The sequence below is a fragment of the Maylandia zebra genome, linkage group LG16 (genome assembly GCF_041146795.1).
Source record: "Maylandia zebra isolate NMK-2024a linkage group LG16, Mzebra_GT3a, whole genome shotgun sequence".
Classification (NCBI taxonomy): Eukaryota; Metazoa; Chordata; class Actinopteri; order Cichliformes; family Cichlidae; genus Maylandia; species Maylandia zebra.
Genome location: NC_135182.1, coordinates 26,703,471 through 26,706,219, shown reverse-complemented (window position 1 = coordinate 26,706,219; position 2,749 = coordinate 26,703,471). Strand labels below are relative to the sequence as shown.

Sequence of the window (2,749 nt, the reverse complement as noted above, 5' to 3'; positions counted from 1 at the left end):
AGGTCTTTAGTTTTGTCTTCCCTCTTGCCTGTTTTGTCATCTCACCACTGTGTAAATATAACATCACCAGCATTATCATCTACTGCCTGCGATTTGGGTCCTTTCTCCCGTCAATACCACACGGCTCGCCTCGGCAGCCGTGACAGAATGTTTATATCACACAACTTGAGTCTTGATGTTAGCAGGACATTGATGGAGAAAAGGCAGAAAGGTGTTAGCCTGGAGAAACACACCAGCTGAGAGAGCCTCCTTCCTAGTTAAGGCGAGGAAGGAGTAGAAGAGAAGGGAGTTACTGTTGAAATACTATTATTGCATTGTTTTTTGTTGTTTTTTTTATTTTTTAATTTTATGCTACGGGATTGAAAAACTTCAAACAACAACAGCACAATTTTATGCTTGATATGCTAAACAAAACTTTAATCTTTAAAGTAGTAAGTACTAAAGTATGTCAAGCAATGGGGATATATGATCAGATTTCAAAAAGTACAGAATTATGGTGTCATTAATTAATGTACAGAGAGAAATTTACATATAAATTTAAAAACAAAAAAAAAATGCCAAATAAAAGAAGGTAACAGTTCAATTACTATTACTATTTTTCCAAAATAATAATAAAAAAAAACTATATATATAAATAAATAAATACTACTGAAAAAATACAGCCTAATAACACTGATCCTTATATTTATACATGTAACGTGTTTATAGGAAAAAAAAAACATTAAGCATTGTTAACTGACCTTTGTGATAAACTGAGATGTAACACACAGGGATGCCTGCACTAACCAGCCCTTTACAACAGAATATTTCATACAATATTTTGTTTACTTTAAACCTAAAACACTTTGAAATAAACCTGTTTAATCAACTTGCACATATATCAGCTAATATACCTTGAACATGAAGACACAGCAAGGCAAGGAGATGAAATGTCAATTTGTGATGATTTCTGAATGGTATATAGATGAATTTTACAACAGTACTTAAAATGAAATTCTTAGTCAAAAACATGAAAAACAATGTTGTTTTCATTTAACGTTCGTGCTGGATTGAGCAAATATGACATATATGACAAATATGTGTCCTATTATGACAAATATAACAAAGAATATTAGTAAAATTAGTCTAGTCCAAATATATGTTTGCCTTAGACAAGTTTTGAATATTTTTGAATTATTTTAAATAAGGAAATCTAACCTTAATGGAAATCATTTCCCTTTCAAATAAATTAAACTCAAGATTCTGTGTCGTATTTTGGTGAGTTTAAATCCATACATGAGAGGATTAATAACTGGAGGGATGATGAGAAATTCAAGAGTGATGAAGTTTTGGAGGCTTTGGGGTAAATCTCTGGAGCCAAAGCGCAAGTACATCGAATCAAAAACCATTACAGTGAAATTTATGATCACAGAAGTCAGATGGGGCACACAGGTCTGCATAAACTTTACTCTGTCCTCTCTGGACCTCACACATGTTTTAATAAGATATATGTAAGTCCAAATTATGAAAAGCCAATGAGACAGATAAACGACAAGTATCACATATGCACTGATGTTATTTGAAAAAGTGTCAGCTTCAGGACAAGCAAGTTGAACAATTAACCAGTTTAGACATAAGGCTCTCTGAATCTTTATACCACATAACTTGAGTCTTGCTGTAAGCAGGACGTGGATGGCAAAAACACAGAAAGGTGTCAGCCAGGAGAAACACACCAACTGTGAAAGCCTCCTCTTAGTCATGAAAGAGTGGTAGTGCAGAGGTCGACATATAGCCAGATACCTGTCAAAGGCCATGACAGCTAAAATAGACAAATCACAGCAAGCAAATGAATACATGATAAAAGCTTGTAAAAGGCACCCTTCATAGGAGATTCTGTGAGAAGACGACAGTAAATCTGAAAGGAATTTTGGGTAGAAACCTGTGGTCCCATAAAGTGCATTTATGCAGAAGCTGCTCAGTAAAATGTACATAGGTTCATGGAGGCTTTCATCCAAGACAATGAGCAGCACAAGAGAAATATTGATAAATAAAATCACACAATAATACAGTAAGGTGGTTAACAAGAGTGGTACTCTGTAATTCATTGTCTCATTAAATCCTGACAAAATAAAAATTCTTACAATAGACACATTATCCATGATCAGAGAACACATCTACCTTCTTTGTGTAACAATATGTAAGTGTACAGAGCACAGAGCTGCTGTATCTAGATCCCTAACAGTATCTGTTCTCCCTCGTCACCTTCCCTTAAATGCTGCCTTTGGCTCAACAACAAACACACACCTGGGAATTTGACCTCTGTTGATTGAAGGGCAAAAAAGTTATAAAATTGATGATGGCACAAGTTAATATAATATAATATAATATAATATAATATAATATAATATAATATAATATAATATCGTCTTCATGCATGCTCAATCGTCCAGGTAAGTAAATCTCCAAAAGTAGATTCTGTTCATCTGGACGTTGCGTTTTCAGTGGGAGAAATGTTTTGTCAGTTGGATGAATGAAACATTTCTCTCATCTCACTTGGATGAGGCTGGACAGGCAACTCGGGCCCTCTAGCAGACGACACTTGAGGCTGGACGGGCGACTCGGGCCCTCTACACAGCAAATCCAGCATGTCCAAATTAACACTGTCGGATTTGATTTCAACACTATTAAAGTGTCTATATGGGTCCACACCAGAGAGTGTTAATTTAACTCTTTTTGGAGAGTTGGTACGTTAACTCTGATTTAGTGTTAA

General features: G+C 35.1%; 1 protein-coding gene across 1 annotated transcript; it reads right to left on the bottom strand.

Annotated features, from left to right (window-relative positions):
* Positions 1-1,208: 1,208 nt before the first annotated feature.
* LOC112436134 (olfactory receptor 6F1-like) lies at positions 1,209-2,138 on the bottom strand. Its single transcript, XM_024805376.2, has one exon. It carries the CDS (start codon positions 2,136-2,138, stop codon positions 1,209-1,211), a length of 930 nt encoding a protein of 309 aa, XP_024661144.2.
* Between the last annotated feature and the right edge of the window lie 611 nt (positions 2,139-2,749).